Source organism: Haemaphysalis longicornis, unplaced genomic scaffold (assembly GCF_048455015.1).
Source record: "Haemaphysalis longicornis isolate Haplotype H1 unplaced genomic scaffold, Haemaphysalis longicornis Haplotype H1 scaffold_3, whole genome shotgun sequence".
NCBI classification, from domain to species: Eukaryota; Metazoa; Arthropoda; class Arachnida; order Ixodida; family Ixodidae; genus Haemaphysalis; species Haemaphysalis longicornis.
This window is the reverse complement of record NW_027526335.1, coordinates 77,784,578-77,807,053: the sequence shown is the minus strand read 5'-3', so window position 1 is coordinate 77,807,053 and position 22,476 is coordinate 77,784,578. Positions and strand designations below refer to the sequence as shown.

The window sequence follows — 22,476 nt, the reverse complement described above, 5'->3', positions numbered from 1 at the left end:
GCGCCCTTGGGAGAGCCTCCGTGAAAGCAGTGAAGATGAAAACGGTGACGCGGTGCCTTTGCCAACTGCCTCTGCCAAACAGACAGTGAAGTGGAAAAAACAGACTCAAGAACAGCGGGAAATACCATCCTGGAATACCACTCTTCCTGAAGATGACACTGTGCGAGCATCTATTGAATGTTTCAAAGGGTTTTTTGATGACAGCTTACTGAATCACATCGTCCAGCAGACCAATCTTTTTGCAACGCAAAAAAACCCAAATGGATGGCCCAAGTAGGCGATAAGGACCAAGTAGGCGATAAAGTTGCATTCCAGATATTGGCCTAAGCGCCTGTTGTCGCGAATTCGCGACAAACCTAAAAGTCGGCGATTAAGTTGCATCCCAGATAATACGACTGTGGAATATAATCACGGTGTCTGTTTAAAGCCGAAACACGAAAAAATAAATTTTTTTGCAGCCTATTTCATAATTGCGGCATTAAAGGGTAAGTTTATTTACTGTGGCCAGGAACAACCATGCGGCCTTTGTGCTGGTACACACATAAATACAAGTACTAAGAGACGCTAACAAACACAGGGCTCGTACAAGTCCTTGAAAACCTTAAAAACCCTTGAAATTTAAAATTCATTTCAAGGGCCTTGAAAGCCTTGTATTTCTTTCCTTCTGCTTGAAAACCCTTGAATTCTTTGAGCAATAAAGTAGAGGCCCAAATATGTAACCTGCTTTTAATGGCTTATCAGTGTGGCCCTGCACACTTCCCATCAAAAACATGCTTTTACAATTCAAAGCCTGCTTGAGAGTACAGGCCTGTTCTTTATACAATGGCCTGTATGAAACGAAATCCCCTCCGAGGGCAAGGCATAAATTAGCACAGGCCCCCTCCCATATTTGATACTGCTTTCTGCATTGCCCCATCCGGTTGTTCATTTTGCATATCTTCCCGTTGTGACTTACCATAGCTATGTCCCACTACCTCTTGAAATCAAATGGTGCTGACACTCAAAGGTTGCATAAAAATTGGCAAAGATAAGCAAGACTTTGAATGTGAGAACGCAGTGCATCTAGCTCCTACGTTTTATAGGAATACAGTAGACTCTGGTCAAGATGAACTCTATGGTTAAGACAAGCAACACTCGTTTAACATCCACAATGCAAAAAAACCCCATTCGAGACGAATTTCTGATAATACAAACAACTTTTCACGGTCCCTTCGAGTTCGTCTTAATGGGGGTCTACCTGCCATAATATAATTTTGACGGGTCCGATGGTGGGCAGATTCAGTAGAGTGGTCAATCCCCTTCCTTATGTTGATGCACACAGAAATTTAGGGGAGGAGAACGGCTGGGGGTATTAATTTATGTTCCTTGCTATTTGAGGCCGTGTATTAAAAGCATTTGCAGAGCTCAAAATGTTCGAAATGACGTGGTTTTTGTAAGGCGCCCTTAGTATTATTGTGGGTGGCGCTACACTTGACCACTTCCAAAGGGGGGAGTTGTTCCAAGGAGATTTTTCTTGAAGTCATTTCTTGAAACGTAAAGAAGCAAATGTTTAGCGCGTGTGCAGAACAGTAGTAAAGAGCTGGTACATGTTCCCCCCTGCACCCTTGAAAATGCCTCGATAGGGCCTTGAGAGTCCTTGAATATCCTTAAATTCTTGTCTATGAATCCTGTACGAAACCCTGCGGACATGCACGACAAAACAAAGTAATAAAAGAACAAAAAATAATAATATTGATAATCAGTCACGTTTCTATACTCGTGCAGAAGCAGTTAATATAACTTTATGGGCAGCTAAAAAATAGTAACTAATAAATTATTAGTTATTTATATTAGTATTTCAATGTGAAAAATACGAAGCAGCAACATTCGTGAGTATGTTTATAAAAATAAAGTGAGAATGCATGACCCACTGTTTCAATTCACTTTCACAGCGTACAAACAAACCTTGCACGCATATAATGGGAAGGGCGTTAGGAGCAGGTTGGAATAAGAAGGGCATTTGGGAACAGGTTGAAACGGGAAGGGCGTTTGGGAACAGGTTGAAACGGGAAGCGCCCAAATGGGAAGGTCATTTCAGGAATGAGTTCAAACGTGAGTGGGTTCTTTCAGGCTGCACCTGCTTTGTGAGGTGGGTGCTCATGTGCCCAAGAATCTAGTGTATTTCTCCTTGCTTTCAGCTCTCTATGGTTCTTCTAAGAACTTCCCTGGGCACTTTGTAACATGCAGCACCTGTGTTGCCACTATCAAGGGCAACACAATAATGTGCCTTAGTTGTGGCTCTTATTGCACAAGTACTGTACGCTACGCAACTATGTTCCCAACTTTCCCTCTGTGCGTGCGTGTGAGCATGTGCACATTTTCAGCATAAAATATCAGCACCTTTTTCAGCCGTACTGTTCAAAATAGCGCACTGTGGTTACAAGTACTACGTGAAGGCTGCTAATAGTTGGCACTCATGCACATCTTTCACGCTGCTCACTTTCCCCCCAAACCTTGACGGAGGGCAGCTAAAAGCAAAAAAAGGGGGAGGGGGGATGCCTGGTGGGTTGTTGCGTTGTTGCCAGTGGCCTTCCTTCTCATCACGCCCTGTCTATGTGCAGGCTGTTGGTGGAGCTGTCGGTGGAGCCGTCGGTGGAGCCGTCGGTGGAGGGGATGGTGGTGCAGCAGAACCGCCTGCTGATGATCCTGTTGCGAGGCCGGCTGCACCCGTGAGTTGAGGTTTACCTGACGCACTACTGCAGCTGGAATGTAACTCAATCACGGCCTGCCTCTTTGCATTGAAAGTGTGCATTCAAATACAGTGCAGCCATAGCAGTTAGGGCTAAACTAGGAGGTTGATAAAGGAAAAGCACGCATGAGGTGGCTGATGTTGTTTTACACTGAAGCTGTATCTGCCTCTGTTTCCACGTATAGCATGGATGGATAAATCGGTGTAGACTGAAAGTTTTTCTGGCTCGAGCACTAGTGTTTCATGTTTCCTTCATAAGGGCCCCCGGTGGGGCCTTTGGTGTTTTCACCGTCCAGCTCGAAGGGCTTCCAGAACAACATTTTGGCCGGTGTCTTTCATGTCTAAAAGCAAATCACCAGTGCTGGTTAAGTGTGTACAAGTTAGGGAAGGAGGTGCAGCTAGGCTTCACGCACTCACCGATGACATGCACCTTGTGCCGATTGGAGATTTCAACGTGGTTGTCTCGCAGCCTGATGCAACCTGACTGCTGTCCTCTGGGGTCTAGTGGTTTGGGTCAGTTTATTAAGGACAGCAAGATGCCTAGATGCAGAAGGGAGGTGGACAGCCCTATGTTTGTCCACTAGAATAGAGCTTCTAGTCCGTCCAAGTTTCATTCAGGAAGTGTGCTCATTCGCAAGTCACAAATGTGTTTTGTTTCCTTACCTAACCTAACCTTGCCTTGGTAGACCATTAATAAATTTAAGAAACGTTGGTAGACGATTAAACGGTGTATTTGGGTTCTGTCACTAATACGTTAAAATGACTCGCCATCCTTGGTAGTCCCCCTCACGTGGCCAGGCCACTGGGCCTTGGTCACCCAGCCGCATAAACGAAGTCATAAACAAAGATCGTCTGCTACAAAGCCTGGGCCAGAGAAACCCACTGGGCTGACGTGAAAAGCATCCACTTTGTCTCACGTTGTCAAAACGCAAGTCGTGCTTTTCGCCTCGCCGTGACCAGAGTCCTTCAATGCTTCTCTGGTCGTGAAACTCCCGGCCAAGTTTCGTAGGGGGACAAAGGCGACTGCGAGGGGCACCACCGCAGATCGGAGGGCATCAGGCGGCCGCCGCTGCTCTGTAGCCAGACCGGCAGTCAGGAACGCAGTAGCAGCATGCCCGTTCGCACCAAATTTTTTCGCCACTCACAAAATGATAAGTCGATTTGAGCGGCCCACGACACGTAAAGCGAAAGCGCACTGCTGATGAGGCAGCGAGCGTCTGTTTTATTTTACTCCGTGGTCCGTTCCCTGCCAAACGCACTCTGACCACGCCCCTGGCTGCCCTCCGATCAACACCAGCGCCGCGCCGCGGCCTCCCGGTACAGCGTACGAAGCTCTCCCATAGCGTGACGGCGAAGTTTCATGACCAGAAAGGCATTGAAGGACTCTGCCATGACTTAGACAGTTGCAGATTGGCTTCGGCTTCATCGTCATAGACTATGATGCAACGAGCAGTCCAGTGGCTCATGCCACTGGGAACGGCGACACGATCGCAATAACCCACTGCCAAGCCGGTAACTCGCTTACCAGCTGTAAACAATCGCGCTGTAGAATATAGCTGAATGTTGATATCATACATGCTTTTACGCACAAAACATTCCAGTTGCTCAAGCAGAATGCGCAATCAAACCCAAGCACTCAAGCTTTGTAACCACCAGTTTCGGAGGGACTGAGGGAAAGATGCAAAGTCTGCGCAGCTTCTCCTTGAAAACACGATTTTATTTAACGCTCACGGGCAGAGGTATTGCAAGCAGTTAACGTTCTGCTGTTGTGTATAGTTTTTTTGTCACGTTGCAGTTCTATTATGAATGCCTATTTGTTGTCTTTGAGTTATTGAGCATGATTTTATAAAAAAATACATTTGTTCAATCATTTCCGTGCCGCTTTTTGTAACCACTGCGCCAACAGCTGACATAGCAGGCGAGCACACATTCACATCTCGTGCTTGGTCGCCGGATGTCTGCTCGGGACAAGTATCGGGTCGCGGACGATCATTTCTGCCTATCTGTGTTGACGTGCGGGAGAAAAAAGCTGCGCTACTCGGGAAAAACAAGCACACGCCCATAGTGCACAGCGAAAGTTGAAAACTGTGGTTGGCTTCCGTCGCTGCCACATCAAAGTAGGTATGCCTTGCAGCCTCCAGCGCCGGCGTTGCCCGGCCCTTTTCACCCTCTCTAACGACGGGATTTCCTACGGCATCGATCTCCGCTGAACAGGCATATATTTGTTCGAATCTGACAATCGGGTGGCTGCCGCTCGGCATCGTTCGCCTCTTCTACGGCTTCTTGGCTCGTTCTTCACGCTATGGAGGCTGATCTTTGTGATGAAATGACCGGCCATGTCAGCATAAGTCTGTGAATAAGACTGATCCGAGCAGGCTTATTCAGTCTTATTGCGTTCTTAGTCTTATTCGTGGTTTTAAATGCAGAGCATTTCAGTAACTCACGATGTCACCCGCGTTGACGTCCGTAGTCGTAGTCCGCACCCCTCCCCCTACACTATATAAAAAAAAATACTATCCGGCGCCTCGTTTCGATCCCTCGACCCTGCGGGCGGAACGCAATGTACATGGTGCTCTACCCACTGCGCCACAAAGCCAACACGGAATGGGAGGCTACGAACGCACCTTATATCCTTGACTCATTCAAACTATATAAAAAAAAATACTATCTGGCGCCTGGTTTCGATCCCTCGACCCTGCGGGCGGAACGCAATGTACATGGTGCTCTACCCACTGCGCCACAAAGCCGAAACAGAATGGGAGGCTACGAACGCGCCTTATATCCTTGACTCATTCAAACTACGTCAAGAAGCTGCTGATACAACGCATTCACTACCACCAACTCCCCAAACACTAAACGTTAACACAATACACCCACCCCCTATGCGACGCATTTACTCGAGTCCCTCTCGCGGGGAGATGGGCCCAATTTTTTGTAAGTTTCCGGAAAGCGTCTTATAGCCTAGGTAACATAAGACCCCAAATAAGTCTGCCAATAAGACTAGACTGTGAATAAGTCTGTCTTATCAGGCTTCAAGCAAGCGGGCCCAGGTTGTATTTTGAGCAGTCCACATTATGAGTGGATAATCAGGAGGCCAAGTAGGTAGGTATGTCACATTGGCAGGGAGACCCTTCTTCTGTTGTTGTTATCAGAAGGGTGCCATTATCGCTCCTTGTGCTGGAATTGAGTGTCGCCTGCCCCTTCATGCACAATGCTGCAGCAGGACGAGGAGGAGGTGTCCCACGAGGAGGCAGCGCCACCTGGCGGGAATAACCAATCGGAGGACGGCTCCGCCCACCAGCAAGATGGTGTGCATCCTCCCAGCAGCTAGTGCTAGCCAGGTGAGGAGCAGGGTTTTGCTCTTTTTCTCCAGTGCCATCATCTGGGACGCACTTCATTTGTAGTGTTGCAACCACTTTAACATAGTTGCAAGCAAAAGTTTACCAGACTGCGGCAGTGGCCAGGGTGTCTATGTCATGCGAAGAAAACCAGCCGGGAAAACCGGGAAATATCAGGGATTCTGAATAGTCAAACATCCAGAGATAGCCAACCGAGCCGCGACGCCAGAGGGTTCCACTATACTTTGCGTTGTGCTAGCAATTGTCTTCGGCATCGCGAACGCAAGGGGCGGATGAAAATTTTTAAAATCAGGCTTTTGGCTCTATGTCTCATCACGTTGTCTCGCCGGCATAAGCTGGGCCGCTTCCCTTTCTGCAGCATCCGTTTGTCTAGATGCTAATAAATGCAGATTTGTCAAAACGTAAACACGAAGTTTAAGTTAAAGCTGCATTCGCGATTTGTAAGACCATTCAACAGCAGCGTCAGATGTGGAAAAAAAAAACAGAAATAAAGACTTAAGTGGCGTTCGTTTGATGATAAACAAAGATTGATTGAAAGGTAGGCTGCGATGCGGTTGGATTCGCGCATGTTTTGTTTATAGTGCAGTACTGCTTATAGTGCGGATTTTTGCGGCTCCCGCGACATACATTATAAGCGGTCTACATGGTGCTACGCAAAATAAAGAGGAGCCTTGTTCTGTCATAACCATTGACAGTGCAGTGTACTGGTGAATGACTTTTTTATCAACCACAACAGCACTACTGCAAGTGCTGCATGCTAGGTATACCTACTTCACGATCTTGCGCTGCACCGCAAAAGCCCTGTTTGTAAAGCTAACAACGCAAAGGCTGGTTGCATTTTTAAAGGAGTACTGACTGGAAATTTTTGTTACGTCTTTTTCGTGGCTATATATGCCTACAAGCCCACTAACCATAGCATGGCTTTTTCGTGGCTATAGGTGCCTACGAGCCCACTAATCATAGAATGGCATACTAGATTGTCGAACGCAGCATAAATAATTACTTACAGCTCCGTTTATTCGTGTCAGTTTCAGTTCAGTAAAGCAAACATTGAGGCAGCCGCCATGACGGGAAGGCGCATTTGACGTCACTGTACTTGTCGCACCCCAGCCAATTCCAGTATGGGCACGCGCTCGTGCGCCAGACTGGCCCAACCGGCTGTAGTCGCACGTGACGTCAGGCGCAAAAACTGCGACGTGTGCACAAGGCGGGAAAGTGCGTGCCAACAGCACTGCGGCCGTCTTGATACGTCACTGGAGCCCTGATGTCGGCAGTTTGGGTCGAAGCACAGATGACGTCATGCTGCTCGCTCGATGGCGCGAATGAGCTTTCTCGTGCGCGAAGGATTAAGCTTTTTAAGAAGTGTTTTACATAGTTGTCTGAGGTTTAAAATTTTGTGTCAGTACTCCTTTAACGTGCACCAAAATCTTGTTTGCCTGTGGACGTTCTAATTTTTCACAACCAAGAGAAAAACAGCATGTGTAGATGGGAACCAAACCCAACTAGTCATACTCAGTGGAATAATCCTTTAGGCACTGATCAAACTTCTTTTCCCCCTTTTTTTTTCTTCTTTGCAGGGGCCTGGGACTTTTATAGATCAAAATCAACTTTGTCTGGAACTGACAGGTGACTAATATTTTGATGTTTAGCTATTATTCTTGTTCGAGTTGTTCTTCCCATCGAAGTAATGTATTTTTGCCCCGTTTGGTGCACGCCCAATAAAGACATCATTTGTTCGTACTTACCTTTGGTGTTCTTGTCTGCACACCCGATTGCAAGATCGCAAAGCTCAGCCCTGTCTTTGTGTTGGTTAGGCTACGTTTTTGTTGTTGAACCCTTTCTGCTGGCCACTTAACACCACTAAAGAATGAATGTGGTATTATCAACAGATATTGTACTGAGGATTACTGTAGCATGTCTTTTTCCCAGACTGTTCTCTTAAACAGGATGTCTTCCAATCATTGGTTTGTAGTGACTTCATTTTGGACTATGCAAACTTGGGGGAAAATTTCATCACTTAGAGGAACTGGGATGGTCTTATCTCCTTATGCTGGACTCTGGAAGCACTACTACAGTCAAACTCCGCTACAACGAACTCCGCTACAACGAAGGTTTTTCGATTCCCCGCCCGCATTCCATAGGCCCCAATGTATTAAAACTCCCTCCACAACGAACCACTTTTTTTATTGTTCTCCCGGTTCAACGAAATTTTCCCGGGACACAAGTCACTCGATCTGCAACGGACTGAACCACTCTAACTAATTTTGATAAGTTCTAACAATGTAAATTATTAGTAGCAACATTTTCTCCGAACATCCGGACATCGAGAAGCTGCCGCTTCTCGATGTCCGGATTACCGGCGTTGACGGCGCTCAAAAGCGGCGGTGGCGGCGGCGGCGGCGGAGGAGGAGGAAACGGCCGAAGCATGGGCAGCTCTCGAGGAAGCCGCCATTGTTCCTGAGAACGTAGCATTGAGCGACTACGTAAATGCCGACGCGGACGTGATCGTCTACGAGGAGCTGAGTGATGCCGAGATCCTCAAGGGTGCTCGCGCCGCCTCCGCCGCCGCCGCCGGTTCATCCGACGACGAAGAAGTCGGGCATGGTGTTCCGACGGTCCCGACGTCAGTGACCGCGTCGCAGGTCATGGACTCCTTGGACGTTTTACGTAGTTTCCTTGGCACTCATGACGATGATGTCGCCATGCAGCTCCTCGCAGACTGTGAGCAGCGCATTCTCCCGTTGCTCGTGCGAAAGCGCAAACAGTCAAAAATCAGCGATTTTTTTCATGTTTTGGAAATAAAATGCTCCCAGAGTGTCGTGCATATCCTGTGCATATCCGTGACCGCAAATTAAAATATAAACTCCGCGCTGTGATTCACGACGCCTGCTTTTGCGCGGATCTCCACGAGTACGACGCGCATATTACAACGCTGGTCTAAGCGCCGCGAGACGCGTTGTGACCGAAAATTACGATATAAACTCCGTGCTATAAAAAGGGTGCTATTTTTGGCGGAGCGAGCTCCAAGCAAGTTGGCAACATTGGGGCGAAAAGGTAGGTGGGAGATTTCACGACGCCACTTAGACGCCTGCCCTGTTTTCTTTATTTACTGATTTTCCGCGACAACGAAATTCTCGCTACAACGAAATTTTTCGCGATCCCCGTGAATTTCGTTGTAGCGGACTTTGACTGTACCTTATCGCTGCTGAGACAATATAGTGTACACTGTAGTAGTGATGTGGCAGCACAAACTGGGCCCGGTACTTGGGTAGCACATGCAGCAAACTCGATGGGTGTTCATGGGCAGCCTGTCTGGCAGTGAGAACGTGTTGCTCCTTTGTTCACTGCATTATTTCACGTCCATATATGCTGATTTCTCAGTGGCCTGTGCACAGCAATGGCCACAAAATGCTATGCAAAGCGCGATACCTCTTGGCTGCCAGCCACATCATACATAAGTCCTGCAGGTACCTCTAAGGCAATGCAACAGTGCGCAGTAGAGAGTTAAAGGCCAACTGCACTCAAAATTTCGACCTCTTGAAAACACTATTTCCATATACTGTAGTCTGCTGAAAAAGAAAGCAAGATGCAAAATACAACAGCTGAAATACGCGCATGGACGCCACAAGCCGTCAGCCAAAATTGGCAGTTTTGAAACCGAAATCGAGGAGAGCACGGCTATTGAAGTGACGTTGCAGCCGGCAAGCGAGTGGCCGGACGGTCAGCAGCTCGGGAGCACAAGCCTGCATACAAGCTCTACGCGTGCACAGGGCAGCAAGTGGGTGAAGTGTTCGCAGCAGAGTTCAACCGCTTCTCCAGCTGCATGGCTGGCCGGAGCGTCACAGGCGTGTCATGGCTGTTTACACGATCTGCCAGCAGGTGCTGCGTGGTGTGCAGCGGAGCTTTTTTTAGACGCTTCTGACTGATTAACGAGGCGTTTCACGGGGCTACCACTCATGTCCCAGCTGATTTGAAAGTACTTACTACACATTGAAAATACATTTGGTCGAGGTGAAATTTGAGTGCAGTTGGCCTTTATCTTTGCAACTGCCTGCCTGTGTCCCATCCTGTGGCCATGTTCCTAGTTTTTGAATAGACATTGTGGCTGTGCCAACACACAGGAATGGAGTGCAATCTTTGCTTTTCCAAGAGCCACTGGCATCCAGTTAAACGTACCAATTACAAGCACTTGCTGCTCGGAACGATGGCAATTTTTCTGGAGCTAGGGCATTTCTGTGCTGCCATTCAGGATGTGACAAGCCTTTTCCCAACAATGAGACATGCACACCCTGAAAAGAATACTGGAAAACACTTGTTTTTTGGCCAGAAAAAAGAAAATTGTGCATTCTACCCCAATCACATTGGCATCTCCTCACCCGGCAGCGTCTAACTGCTGCAATCTGAAGGTGCCGCATCTGGCTAGTCGAAGCGTGTGGACAGCCAGGCGAGATTTCAGAGTTGAATATCTTGCCAAAAAAGGCAGCCCTGAGCTTTGAAATAGAGAGCTTTAAAAAAGTAGCGTGGACTTAGCACGGAACTGGCCGTGAAAGCCGCCATTTCTTCTTCGACGATATTGGCACAAAGTGAGAAATGGAAGAAACGTTTTAATAGGATTGTGAAAGCGTCTTGCCAAGACTGGAATTAGAACCACATGGTAACCTCATGGGCGAATCAGCTCAAAGTGAGGAATGAAATAAAAACGTGTTAATTGCGTCAATGAAGCATCTTGCCGGGAGTGCAGTTAGAACCACGTCGCCATATAGTGCCCGCCTGGCTGGGGCTGGTGAGCTGACATGGGGTGTTGGGGATCCTCCCAGAAGGAACAGCCTGGCTGGTTGTGCGGGCCTTGCTGCCAAGGCTGGTACAGGGGCTGATGGGGGGCAATCTGGTTCTCAAACCTGCTTCGCCAATTGCCTCTCCTTGCCTTTGGCCGCGAAGGTGCAGCCTCAGTGGCGTTGTTGATCACCTGTGTGCAGAGGAGGGAGACGCCCAAATAAAGGCGCTGAACTCCACTAATATCCCAAATGCTGCTTGCCTGGCCATTGCCAGAAATTTGGAAAATGTACGATGGGATCGAGCAAGCTATTTAAATGCGAGAGATCAACTAAACATTATAAAAAAATCTAGAAAATGTGAAATAAGTGATCAGTTATAGAAAGAAAGATAGTAGTACATTTTAACCTTTGCTCTATTAACACTTCACCGACTGTCTTCGTTGTTCTTAAAAGCGACTGTTAAACGTTTAGGTCAGACAAGTATGTAGGTAAAAAAAGTTTCTGGGCCATCTCCACTAACATGAAACCTGGTGAAGGGCAAAGCATGCAGTGTATAAGTGTATTCTTGGCGCCTTGGAGTGTTTGCCAACGGAGATGATGATGATGATTGGAGTGTTTAACGCGCCGACGCAACGCAGGCGATGAGGCGCGCCGTAGTGGAGGGCTCCGGATTAATTTCGACCTTAACGTGCGCCGAAATCTCGTACACACGGGCGTTTTTGCTTTTCGCTTCCATCAGAAAAGCGGCCGCCGTGGCCGGGAATCAAACCCGCGACCTCGTGCTCAGCAGCGCAACGCCTTAGCCACTGAGCCACCGCGGCGGGCCAACGGAGATGAAACGCAGGTATACATTTTTGCTGTAAAAGTATCTTGTCTTTGAAGCACGAAGCTCTCTAGTGCGAGGCGAAAACGAGTTTCCCAGTGTTTTAGTACCATCACTACATGAGACAAACGACGATTACGACGATGATGACAGGAGACGCCAATAGCTCCAGCCCCTAAGGGGCTTCGTCCCTAAAAAATACCTCTCAATACATTTTGGTGCCACATCTCCTGACTACGGCTTCAGATAAATGGACATTTTTCATTCAATTAAATATGTGGATTAATGAGCCTTTCTTGTTCTACTTGTGCGGGCTGACGGTTCCAGTTCACTTCTGATGGAGGAGGTTAAGGCCTGAAGCATGCAAAAATTAGCTAATGCCCTGGGCGTTGAAACCACTAGTGCAGCAAGCCAAAACCCATCACTGATAGGGTTTTTCTTTTATCTTCTGGTTATGCATTCCCACGGCTTGAATTTGCATTTATGCACAATTGCGTACCAAGCTGCAACGGAATCCTGGTGATCTGGATTCACTTTTTTCGTAGCTCTTCAGTATCACCTTTTCCTCCACATTCCTCAGCTTTGTTTCCCACTACCGCGACAATACTGGCCATAACAGTAGGTCAGATTACAAGACACAATGTCAGTGTCATTACTTTGAAGTTTGTTTCTTTCTGAAGTGAAAGTTGAAGCCGAGACAAAAGGCCATGAGGCCTGACAAGTTATCGGCTCCCTTTACAGTTTGGAAGCAGTTTAGAACCCGTTATTGAACAGTACAAAAAATAGGTAGAATAGGTGCCAAAACACATCATTACAAAACAAGTAGTACATCCATACACAAAAACCAAATAACAAACACTGCAACGCACAGGGGAAAGGTTGTGAGTATATACGTGTGTAGCCTCATACACGCGTAAGAGTAAAAATAATGAGCATAACAAATCTGACAAAAAAAAAAATAAAACACGCTGACAAATTTCACAGACTATTCTGTGGCAAAATAAAGTGATAATTATACAATGCTGCCACGCACCATGCTACTGAAGGATACCATGACCCATCTTGAGAATCAAAAGAGGATCGCGAAATGTGAAAGATATCGCAGACTCCCCACATCTGCTGAACGTTTGTTATTTTTCGCTAACTGTTCAGGAACTTAAAATTGGTTGCTTCATTGAAGTCATGAATTTCTCAACCTATTCAAATGTGGTTTTGTTTCAGACACACTAAGTTAGCCTTGTATGCAGAGAAAACCAAACTTTTTTTTTTCCGCTATGATACAGTGAACTCCACAACCAACAACACCGACAAATGGCTCACAATGTGCCTTGGGTTTTTCTGCATAACCTGGCTACTGCATGCGTTGATTATGACGAGGCAATGTTTTTGTATTTGAACAGTGCTTTATGTGGGCTTCACTGCATCTTTAGCCTATTTCTTTTTCTGAATAGTTTTTTTAAGGCCAACTAAGTTTAACAATTGTGCCAACTGGTTTCCTTGCACTAAACAGAACCAAATTTACAACAATTAAACAGCAAAGCTCTCCATTCGCACTGTTGTGTACAGTCTACGCCCGTTACAACAGACCTTTTTAACGAGGAAAAAAATGTCCGCTGTATCCAAAGCTTGCCGTATCCGATTGGGGGGGGGGGGGGGGGGGGGGGGAGCGTAAAGTGGGAACTTTGACCAGTATTGCATATATTTGTCTGTACATGCTACAGACAATTTGCTCTTTCTAAATGCCTGCAGCATCTCTGCACAGCATTCACGCGGGGGCAAATAATTGCCGAACGCAGTTTTCGAAGATTAGCACTGGCACCTGTAAAAGGCCTAGTACATGTGGCCGAGTGCGTAGAGATGCACGCTAAGCTGATATAGTGACAATGTAACTAGGAGCAATTACTAACCAGCTACAAAAATCATTCATGGTTAGCAGAATTAGCCAAGCACTTTTCAAACCCTTCCTGACGAAGCAGGCTTGCCTGGAACCGTTCATCAAACAATTCTGATTGCTGCCTGACGTTCACCCAAGGCATGTTCCACATTTTTAATGATCCCAGTCTGGTCAGTAAAACAGCTAATATGAAATAATGTGATGGACAGTTGTGAAATCGAAATTTAGACCAGTAGGACTCCGCACAGCCAGCGGGTGGTTGTACACAATGGATGGGAACCGTACCCCTACTTGTGGCGTTTCTTACCTTTTTCACCGAATGGAACGGGAATGATGCATGCGTGGGAATGATAAATGCCAAAATTCACTGAATGTGAGTTCTTTACTGCATAAAAATTGTGATGAGGGCAGACTCAACCTTAGTGTATTCGAAAGCGCTGTTCTTCAATCTCACCCACCGGAGTTGTGTTTTTTGGCAACGTCCTTGTTCTTGACGGCCGAGCGGACTGTATGCTTAGACAGGCCCGTACTTCTGGCGATGGCTGCCTGTTTTTCGCCATGTTCAACATTAATTATGCTTAGTTGATCAGACAGTAAAATCAGCTACCCTGCTGCTGGTCACAAAAAAAAAGGAGGGGGGGCACTGGCACTGGCTTGGCTGCGCCAATGACCCATTCTACATCGACAATTTTGCCAAACGTAGTAGTTTCCTCAGCAAAATAAACAAACAAAAAGCGTATTGGGCGCGAGCACCGTGGAAGTCTGCTATTAACATTCAGTCAAAACATTTTCTGCCCGAAATTCAGTCTGTTGTAGCCAATAGTCTGCTATAGCCGGGTCCATTATGAGTGAAGTGGATTCCACTTAAAATGCATGGGGATCAAACAAACCAACAGAAATTGTCTGTTGTAACTGGAAGTCTGTTGTTCCTGGATCCCCTGTAATGAGCATAGACAGTATAAAGGTCAAAATGGTGGTAATGGTTTAAAGTAAAAAAAAAAAAAACGACTGTAACATGTCCTCCTTAGTTCATGTCACCTCAGCACACAGCACAGTGAGCCTGGTGTCCCTTACTCTGTCCGGTTAACTCAGCTTTTTTTGCGTAGAACCAGCGCACACCTTCTCACCTCTTTCATGACTCTCTTGTCATCGCCAAAGATGACGCTATAGGAGAGGTCTGCGGGGAGCAGGCTCTCATTCGCAGTGTCGTCGCCTTCTTTGGAAGGATCGGTGGCACCAGCCTCTTCCTGAAAAATCTGCTTCTCCTTTTCAGTGAAATATCCCCTGTAAAACCGAAGGTGTCAGAGAAGCAAAACTGATGTCGACACGGAAAGAAGAAAAAAACACGACCGCCATGAATCAAAGCCACTTCAATCCGTGTAATGGGTGTCGCATTTCGTTGCAGCTACCAAAGAACTGCTCTTCACTAGGTCCCTCCACTAAATGTGTAATTTGAAACATTTTCTTCATTCGATAGTATTTGTCAATGCTGGACAAATTAGCGGCGGCAGCACAGACTAATAGTGCAAGAACCGTTGCTATACGAAAAATGAACCTGGAGTTTTCCTGTGCTATCCTGATGAAGAAAATGTTCTTTTGCACCAAGGTGCACCAAAAGCAGCATCTGCACAAATTGTGGGCTGACTGCGACGAGTGACTAGTTTACACTACGCATGTGTGAATACATTTTTTTCCTGTGAATGTTCGGTCGAATAATGCCTTATTCCTTCGAAGGAATAATGTGTGTTGACCTACGACAATGACATTTACTTTTTTTTCTTCGGCAAATGTTAGCAGCAGTGCAAGAAGTTGGCTTTGCTGCATTGGCCTCTCTACACATTACTAAGTTGGCTTTTCCACAAAACGTAAAAGCAGTACAGCAAACCCAAATGCACAGAAGACATTCACAATAGGATGTTAAATGCATGGGCAGGTTGTTTTGACAATGTCTCCTATGTCAACGTCTTTCCCACACAATCTCCCATTCCCCTTCTTACCGGCAGTTGGGGTCCCTCACCACTTACACGTCTGAAAGAAATTCTGATAGATCTATATATGCTCCTTATACCCTCCCTTTCCCAGAAAAGAGAGCGAAAATTCAAAATAGGTGGTCAGTAAAATTTTTACGGTGCTATAATTCAAGCTTGCATATTCTTTTTGCTTTAGTACTTTTTTTTCTCCTTATGCAAAAGCCAGCACATCCTCTGCTTCCTTTTAGAATCTGGCAGGTCTGGTTGCCTTGGTCCAACTCATCCGTGGAGGAAAGCTCCATGATTTACTAGTGATTTGCTAAGAAGGCCGTGAACAAATACCTCGGCATACAATCACTTTTCTTTCGACGGGCAAAGCCAAAAATTGAACTTGCGCACGAAAATTGCCCAGTAGACACGTTCCACCTGCCACTCTGCACACGCATCTGTATTTCTTCCAGCAGTCAGCCCTTCCCCAACAACGCTGCTCTCCAGCAACCTGCATTTCACCCCTCGATCACAGCCTAGGGCATTTCATGGGTTGGTAGACAGTGCTCCCCCTCACTTAGAGAAGGCCTGCCCTTCCCTTCCCCCCAGACAAATGAAACAGTGGGACTCTTCGATTTACTGTTTCGGCCCCCCAGAGAAGCAGACTGGCATTCGTTTTTCCCATATATCTATCCGTATGGAGTGGAGAACCCTGGGACTACCCGTGGAGAGTCAGAGACTCTAAATCAAAGAGAGCCAGTGTGGGTGCATATTGTTTTAAAATTATTGGCTTAAAATAACCGCCCACCCTCTCCCGGGAGATTTTGATGGCTTACGTCTAAACAGGAAGATGAACATGACGTTCAAATGCATAAGCCGATGTCGACGAAACCTGACCCTCTCCTTTTTAATTCCCATTAATTAATAATGAAAAAGTAGCATGTGATGCATGACGTGCACATGTCTGGGAAACAGCACGGGGCCGGGGGCTGGCCGGCCACTTGCCGTTTGGGCAGGGGCGTGCCCCACGAGATGGCCACGTGTGTGAGCAGCACGTTGGTGCACAGGCGCACAGCCAGGGGCAGCCAGTGGATGCCATCCTCTGCTCGGTGCTCAAGCAGCAGCCGCAGGTGGTAGTGCAGGTCCACCACATCGAAACCAAACCGGTCGGCGACCTGCAAATTAGAGCAATCGCGAGGTGATTGGTCAGCTAAGGCATGCGAGTACCATTTCTCCTAGCTGCATACATGTCTACAATCCAGTACCACACCCGACATATCTAGCCTTTGCCTGTGAGAGAAAATTCCCCGGGTACTTGAGTCTGCTTATGTGCTTTGAAAGCGAAAGCCAACAATTATCGAAGACACTGCATTTGTGTCTCTCTCTCCGCTCTCATTTCTTCATCCTTTGACGCAAACTGCTCTGACAGACATCTTACCAGTCATCATCATCACCACCAGCCTATCTACGCCCTCTGCAGGGCAAAGGCCTCTCCCACTATTCTCCAATTACCTCGGTCCTGTGCCAACTGGATCCGGTTCCCTGGATCCCTGGATCCGGACAGGCCGCCAATGGAATCTGAACCTGGCAAAGTTTAATGCGCGAACCTTATCTAGCGAAGCAAGTCTAGAGGTGTTGTTCGAGGAATTAGAGGGCATTAAATGGGATGTAAAAGGGCTTAGCGAGGTTAGGAGGGCAGGCGAAGCCTTTACGGTGCTGAAAAATGGACACGTCCTATGTTACCGTGGTCTAGAGGACAGAAGAGCACTGGGAGTGGGATTTCTAGTCAATAAAAGCATAGCTGGGAACATAGACGAATACTATAGCATTAACGAAAGGGCAGCAGGTCTTGTAATTAGGTTCAATAAGAGGTACAAGCTCAAGGTGATGCAGGGCTACGCGCCCACATCCAGCCACGACGACCAAGTAGTGGAACGCTTCTATGAAGATGTGGAATCGGCAATGGCTAAAGTAAAAACACAGTATACAGTAGTTATGGGGGACTTCAATGCTAAATTAGGCAAGAATCAGGCTGGAGACAAGGCAGTTGGGAACTATGGTCTGGGCTGTAGAAATAGCAGGGGGGACCTACTAGTTGAGTTTGCAGAACAAAATAACCTACGCATAATGAATACCTTCTTCTGTAAACGCAAGAGTCGGAAGTGGACCTGGAGGAGCCCGAATGGGGAGCACAAAAATGAAATAGACTTCATATTATGCGATAACCCTGGCGTCGTGCAGGATGTGGAAGTGCTCCGAAGGGTAAGGTGTAGTGACCACCGCATGGTAAGATCTCGAATTCGGCTAGATTTGAGGAGGGACCGCAACAAGCTAGTACGAAAGAAGCCGATAAATGAGCTAACAGTAAGACGTAAAGTGGAAGAATTCAGGATCGCGCTGCAGAGCCGATATTCCGCCCTTAACAAGGAAGCCGAGCTTACGACACAGGAAGCCAGCGATAACCTTACACGCATTATCACGGAGTGTGCAGTAGAAGTCGGGGGCACTATGGCTAGACAGGATACTGGTAAACTTTCTCAGGAGACGAAAGATCTAATCAGGAAACGGCAAACCATGAGAATCTCTACCGCCCGCAGCTGACAGAATAGAACTAGCCGAGCTCTCGAAGTTAATCAATAAGCGTAAGACTGCTGACATACGGAAGTATAATATGGAGAGGATCGAATACGCTGTAAAGAATGGAGGTAGCCTGAAAGCAGTGAAGAGACGTCTTGGCGTGGGGAAAAATAAGATGTATGCACTTAAGGATAAGCAAGGCAATGTCATCACAAATAGGGATAAAATAGTCACAGTGGCCTAGGAGTTCTATAGGGATCTGTACAGTAGCCGGGACATACAGGATAATGCCGAACGAGACAGTAGTTCAGAGGAGATAGACATCCCACCAGTAACGACCGAAGAAGTAAGGAAGGCTTTGAAAGAAATGAAAGGGGGCAAAGCACCTGGTGAAGATCAGATAACAGCAGACCTCTTGAAGGATGGCGGAGAAATTGTACTTGAAAAACTGGCAAACCTGTATACACAATGCCTAATGACCGCAATGGTACCGGAATCTTGGAAGAACGCGAACATTATCCTAATCCATAAGAAAGGCGACATGAAGGACTTGAAAAATTACAGGCCGATCAGCTTACTGTCAGTCGTCTACAAGGTATTTACCAAGGTAATCGCTCACCGAACCTCTGCAACCTTAGATTTCAGTCAACCTAAAGAACAAGCAGGGTTCCGTAAAGGTTATTCAACAATGGACCATATTCACACGATCAAAAGAGAAGTGCGCTGAGTATAATGAACCCCTATATATAGCCTTCATAGATTATGAGAAAGCATTTGACTCGGTCGAAACCCTAGCAGTCATTCAGGCATTACGGAACCAGGGGGTAGAAGAGAATTATGTAAGAATACTAGAGGATATCTACAATGGGTCTACAGCTACCATCATCCTCCATAGGGAGAGCAGTAAAATACCTATAAGGAAGGGTGTCAGACAAGGAGACACAATCTCTCCAATGTTATTCACAGCATGCTTACAAGAAGTATTCAGAACGTTGGATTGGGAACAGGTGGGAGTAAGGGTTAATGGAGAACACCTCAGTAACCTCAGATTTGCTGATGACGTTGCCTTGCTAAGTAACTCGGGGGACGAATTGCAAAGCATGCTTTCCGCACTGGGCGAACAGAGTAGAACAGTGGGCCTGAAAATTAATATGCAGAAAACTAAAGTAATGATCAATAACCTCGGGACAGCACAGCAGTTTGAGATAGGTGGCGAGGCAGTGGAAGTGGTAAGCGAATATATATACTTAGGCCAAGTTGTGACCCCAAATCCCAACCATGAGGCAGAGATAATTAGAAGGATCAGAATGGGGTGGGGTGCATATGGCAGACATTCTCAGATAATGAATAGCAGCCTACCATTGTCGCTGAAGAAGAAAGTGTATGACAGCTGCATCTTACCAGTACTCACCTACGGGGCAGAAACTTGGAGGCTCACTAAGAGGGTTCAACTTAAATTGAGAACGACTCAGCGGGCAATGGAGTGGAAAATGATAGGTGTAACATTAGGGGCCAGAAGAGAGCGGAGTGGGTCAGGGAGCAAACTGGTGTTAAAGACATATTAGTAGAAATTAAGAAGAAGAAATGGACCAGTACTCACCTATGAAGCAGTAACTTGGAGGCTCACTAAAAGGGTTCAATTTAAGCTGACAATGACTCAGCAGGAAACAGAACTAAATATGATGGGTGTAACATTAAGGGGCAAAAAGAGAGCGGAGGGAGTCAGCAAACAAACGCGTGTTAAGGATATATTAGTAGAAATTAAGAAGAAGAAATGGGTGTGGGCAGGGCATGTAATGCGAAGGCAAGATAACAGAGTGGATCCCTAGAGAAGGCAAGCGAGGCAAAGGGCGGCAGAAAGTTAAATGGGCAAGGGAGATCAGGAAGTTTAAGGGGATAAATTGATCACAGTTAGCACAGGTCCGGGATAATTGGAGATCCATGGGAGAGGCCTTTGCCCTGCAGCGGGCGTAGATAGGATGATGAATGATCACTTACAATCACCGCTAATTAAAACATCCCACTATAATTAAGCGTAATTGTTTGCAGCTTCTGCCAATTACCCAACGCCAGGCAACATCTGCTGTGAACATGCTGTCGCCCCCTAAAGTTACACCATAAGTTACACTCCTGAAGAGAACGTCTGGACACGATACTGCACCTCTCTGCAGTAGTAGTTGGCCTCCAGGACGTGGAAGCGCAGCGAGTACTTGAGGAACTCCAGCTGGGGGATGAGAAAGCCGCCACGCACATCCTGGGCAAGCGGCGCCGCCATCACCCACATCACCAGCGTCTTCGAGGGAACGCTCTGGCTGAGCTCGGTGAAGAAACGCACCAAGTTCTCCTTGTACTCCTTCACGCCATCGGGACCCCAGCTGTGCAAGGGCACCAGGAAAAGAAGGGGCTCGAATCGATTAGCGCTGTGGCAACATGAAATGAAAACTTTGTATGGAGGGGAAGGTGCGGTTGCTGCGTTGTTCAGACAGAGAGGGAAAGAATAAATTCAATAAAAAATGGCGATGTTAGCTGAGCTGTCGCACTGGCTTGCTATGCCAGATGATGGAACAGAAATGAAAAAAAAAAAAAAAAAAAAAATGAGAAGATGTCGGATGATGTGCACAAAATTCTCAGTCACATTCAAAAATGTTTTTCACAAAGCTCTGTCCAGTTCTGTGTTCTGGAGGTACACCAAGAGAACCTTGGTTGTGTGTGCAGCCTCACTGGGACCCTACCGAGGACCAAAAATAGCCCTCAGTTGAAGTCCCGCACCAAGCGGCCATGCATTGTTCAAAAGTTTAATGAAAGTAATACTGAAAGAAGCAGACATTGCTTGCATGCACTGGGCACCCCCTCAAAAAAAAAAAAAAAAAAAGACATTTCGGCAGCAAGCCAAAACACTCTCCGAGCCCTGTGTAAAGAAAATGCCCCATGTCCAAAACAGAACGGGGACTGTGTAACAATCGCTGCAACAACATAGATTTCAGGTTGATTTCACTGTCATCTGTGCCATGGCGGGAAACAAAAATACATAAATTCCGCCAACCGTGTAATGTCCCAGAGGCAGGAGCCGACCATGACGACATCAGGAGGCCTTTTAACCATGCGCTCCAGGATGGACTTGATGTAGTCGCTGTAGATTCTGGTGATGAAGCAGAAGTGGATGGACGTTTTGTGCATGCAGAACAGTCTCTCCTCCCGGTAGTCGCGACCGTTGTGCTTTTTCCCGTGAACCACCAGCGTGTCGCCCAAGCAGTGCTCTTCCATCTGCAAAGTGGTGCGACAGCTGTTGCCCGATACCGATCGCGTTTCGTTTACGCAATCCTTCACGTGTTGGGTGCGTCTACAGTAGGCAGAGAAGCGCGTCTAAACGACAGAAATCGTCGACGAATGTCAAAGATGCTACGAAATTGATTTTGAGGCGAGCGCGGCTTATGGAAGCGCTGCGCATTGCTGTCTCTTACCTTTCTCTTTAGCGCATTGTTTGAGATCATTCGGTCGTACTGGTACAGACACACGAGGTCCTTGTACATAGCTCGCATATCTATAACAAGGGAGAGAATTGACATGTGCCACCAATACACGCGTGCAAAAAATGACAGCGTACACTTACTAGAGCATCCCAACATAACCACATCTTTGGCTCTCAGCAACGAACGAACTTCGCTGCTCGGGAAAACGCTCGGCATTTCGAACGGTAACCTCACAATTCTGATAGCGTTTGGCTAGTGAGGTTGCGTTTGTATTCAGTAATGCGTTGCTCAGAATTTGGTCGTAATTTTCAATAAGCGCCCATTAAATGGTCAACGACAACTAGTAATTATTACAAAATACCATCACTGCCGGCTGGTGGTGCGCGTTCACAAATGAGAATGGCTTCTCACCAATAACAACTTTGTTTTCCTCCTCGCCCCGTGAACAGAATTACAAGCTCACGTGGTCACGCGTACTTTATGTAGTGTTCAAACTACCCGCTAGGAACGTCCCTTATGTCACTTTGTATTTGTTTGGTGGTACGTCTAAGTGTACGCTTTGTCACGGCCCTCTCGTCACTGACACACGTTTGCCATGTTATTCTTTATGCGGCCACATTACCCCCCTGAGAAATGTGTGAAAAACTTGGGAAAGTTCGGAGATGTCATGGCTGACGTATGAAACTTTAGCACGCTCAATCCGTGAAGCACAAATCAAGTTTCGGTTTCACTTTTTTGCGTTTCATTTCGAATCACGTGAACAGCCGTTTATTGTAGCAAAGTTAACCATACTGGTATGTTTGTCCCAAAATAAACTGTTTCACTGACTAAAAATTATTTATTTGGTTTTGTGAATGAAAATATAATTAAAATTGTGATTTTTGTGTCGGAG

The 22,476-nt window shown here is 46.7% G+C and overlaps 2 protein-coding genes across 8 annotated transcripts in view; one reads left to right on the top strand and one right to left on the bottom strand.

Moving 5' to 3' along the window:
- LOC144174686 (uncharacterized) overlaps window positions 1-7,831 on the top strand; it is a 68,810-nt gene extending 60,979 nt beyond the window's left edge. For 5 of the 6 annotated variants that reach the window (XM_077703500.1, XM_077703499.1, XM_077703498.1 and 2 more), the window contains 3 exons: window positions 2,601-2,708; window positions 5,949-6,069; window positions 7,665-7,831. In XM_077703500.1, coding sequence (XP_077559626.1) covers window positions 2,601-2,708; window positions 5,949-6,059 — 219 coding nt within the window. In that variant the 3' untranslated portion in view covers window positions 6,060-6,069; window positions 7,665-7,831. The remainder of the gene's footprint in view (window positions 1-2,600; window positions 2,709-5,948; window positions 6,070-7,664) is intronic. The other variant, XM_077703497.1, reaches the window with a different exon arrangement.
- Window positions 7,832-10,671: 2,840 nt separating this feature from the next.
- LOC144174685 (PC-esterase domain-containing protein 1A-like) lies at window positions 10,672-22,214 on the bottom strand. Of its 2 annotated transcripts, none has more exons than XM_077703494.1 (7): window positions 21,996-22,214; window positions 21,576-21,655; window positions 21,158-21,378; window positions 20,276-20,489; window positions 16,543-16,712; window positions 14,707-14,863; window positions 10,672-11,053 (listed from the first exon to the last, which is right to left on the bottom strand). In XM_077703494.1, the coding sequence occupies exons 2-7, from the start codon at window positions 21,651-21,653 to the stop codon at window positions 10,829-10,831; spliced, it is 1,065 nt and encodes a 354-aa protein (XP_077559620.1). In that variant the 5' UTR covers window positions 21,654-21,655; window positions 21,996-22,214; the 3' UTR covers window positions 10,672-10,828. The 2 variants fall into 2 exon arrangements, with proteins under 2 accessions (XP_077559620.1, XP_077559619.1); XM_077703493.1 differs by lacking the exon at window positions 21,996-22,214 and adding an exon at window positions 21,725-21,989.
- Window positions 22,215-22,476: the final 262 nt, after the last annotated feature.